We start from the raw sequence: 2,310 nt of genomic DNA, 5'->3' as shown, positions 1-2,310 counted from the left end.
TGCCCCACCACCTGCCACCAACTTAGCAGACTATGGGTGGACTCGGGACCGTCGAGCCACCTGAGGCTGCCTCTTCCAGGAGAGGTCAGCCAGGGCCCCGAGGCCACAGGACACGGCAGCCAAAAGGGGCCTCACACCTGCAGCCACTTGGGGCCCCAGGGCAGGGAGAGCACCATGGGTCTCCCGGCCCGTCTCGGCTGGCCGTCAGCCTCGCCAGCCGCCCCACTCCTCCTGGGCTCAGCCTGGCCTGACCCAGCCGTCCCCTGGCTGGCCGGAAGGTTCCCTGGCCAAAGGGGAGCGTGCTGGATGCACCTCCGGCCCAGCCCTGCCACCAGGCCCAAGTCGCTGGGGGACTGGGGGGCGGGGGGGGGGGCAGTTACCTGTCTTCTTTGCTGAATTGGGGGTGGGCCTCAGCGATATCCAGGCTTTTACTGAACACTGCTTTACTACAGCAGGAACAAAGCGAGAAAACACAGTTACTGCCCCAGCCACGGGCAGCCCAGGGCCCAGCCTCCACGCGCTCGGAGCCGGCGCACCCACCTGGCCCCGGGCCAGGGCACGTGGACGCCGGGGGACCTCGGGCAGGGGCGTGCCGTGGCCTCAGTGCACTCCCTGGTGACTTGCCGGGCAAGGTGGCCCTTGGAAGATGCCCAGCGCCCACCACCAGCCCAGGACTCCTGCAGCCCCAGCAGGCAGCCCAGACCCTCAGTGCCAAGTGGCCAGAAGAGGGAGCCCCAGGATGGGAGATGCCGGAGAAAGGGGCTTTCCGGTGACCATCAAGCTGGTTCATGCCGGCCCGTTCCAGCACCCCACGCCCACGGCTGCCAGGTCTGCGAAGCAGAGAAGCCGCTACTAGGTCGTCTCCATGCCTAGCCCCGCCCCGAGGCCCAGGCAAGTGGGAGGGATGGGGGCAGCACTCAGCCAGCCCTGCAGGGGTCAGACGGGAGGCCAGGGGCCAGGTGTGGGAAGGCTGGCTGGGCAGAGGGGCACCCACAAGGAGCAGGACATCGGGCACGGCCAGGGCAGGAGCGCGGCCAGCAGGGGCCCTTCCTCCTGCTCCGCCCCAGCGCCAGAGCCCACGGGCGGTGGGCCACGCTATCTGGAGACCTGAAAGGCGGGTCCGGAGGGCCAGGACCCCCGGCCAGAGGCTGTGCCAGCCCAGGTCTCTGGGGAGGGCCCAGGACCACCAGCCCAGTGTAACCTCAGTGGTGGCCCAACCGCCCTGTGGTTCCCATTTGCTGGCAAATCCTCCCAGAGGCCTGGCCAGCCCAAGCATCCGGCACCCAGCTGATCAGAGGCCAGGGCTCCCCAGGCCCCAGGTGGCTGAGCACCTGCCTGGGCAGGAACAGTGGGCCTCAACCCCAACAAGCCACCTTCGGCGCCAGGGTGACGACTTGCCGAGGACCTCGCCCAGCCAGCACCAGTGCAGCCGGGGGCCAGGAAGCCACGCCCTCCTCCAGGGCGGTCTGTTGGGGACAGCCCAAATCTGCTCGTCGCCCCCAGAATTCCATACTCCTGCCTCCTGCACAGCTATAGGTGACCCAGACAGACCACCTCACCTCAGCCTAGCCCAGCTCAGCCCAGCTCAACCCAGTTCAGCCTAGGCCAACAAAGCAAGGCCCAACCCAGCTCACCTCAGCCCAGTCCACTCCAGTTCAGTCCCTCAGATCAGCCCTGTCCAGTCCAGTTCACCTCAGCCCAGTGCAGTCCAGTTCAGTCTAGCTAAGCCTAGTTCATTCCAGTTCAGCCCAGCTCAGCCCAACCCAGTCCAGCTCAGCCCAGTCCAGTCCAGTTCAGCTAAGCCCAGTTCACTACAGTTCAGCCCAGTCCAGTCCAGTTCAGCCCAGTCCAGTCCAGTCCAGCTCAACTCAGCCCCATTCAGTTCAGCCCAGTCCAGCTCAGCCGAGTCCAGTCTAGTCCAGTTCACCCCAACTCAGATCAGTCCCATCCAGTCCAGCCCACCTCAGCTTAGCCCAGCCCAGTCTGATCTCCAGCCCAGCTCAACCCAGTCTTGTCCAGGACGGCCCAGCTTAGCCCAGGCCAACAAAGCCAAGCCTTGCCCAGCTGAGCCCAGGGCAGCCCAGCACAGCCCAGCCTCGCCCTGGGGCCAGGGAGACACAGGCGAGTGAGGCCAGGCCCAGCACGGCCCGCAGAGGGGCCAGTGCTGACCGGGCCAGGGCACGGGAGGCAGGGCACCGGCAGCGCCCGGAAGGCACGCACCTCTGGCCGTGCTGGGCCATCTCGATGGCCCGCCGAGCGGGCACCGGCGAGCCGCCGTCCGTCACGCTGAGCACCTCCATGGACTTGCGT

The 2,310-nt window shown here is 67.1% G+C and overlaps 1 protein-coding gene across 1 annotated transcript in view; it reads right to left on the bottom strand.

Moving 5' to 3' along the window:
* The window catches only part of BRSK2 (BR serine/threonine kinase 2), a 43,386-nt gene that overhangs the window by 22,213 nt on the left and 18,863 nt on the right, over positions 1 to 2,310 (bottom strand). The window contains 1 exon segment of the mRNA XM_025046275.1: positions 2,221 to 2,310. This exon segment is cut by the window's right edge and continues 12 nt beyond it. Coding sequence (XP_024902043.1) covers positions 2,221 to 2,310 — 90 coding nt within the window.

Source organism: Pteropus alecto, unplaced genomic scaffold (genome assembly GCF_000325575.1).
Source record: "Pteropus alecto unplaced genomic scaffold, ASM32557v1 scaffold43, whole genome shotgun sequence".
In the NCBI taxonomy this organism is placed as follows: domain Eukaryota; kingdom Metazoa; phylum Chordata; class Mammalia; order Chiroptera; family Pteropodidae; genus Pteropus; species Pteropus alecto.
This window is presented reverse-complemented; position numbering and strand designations above follow the sequence as displayed.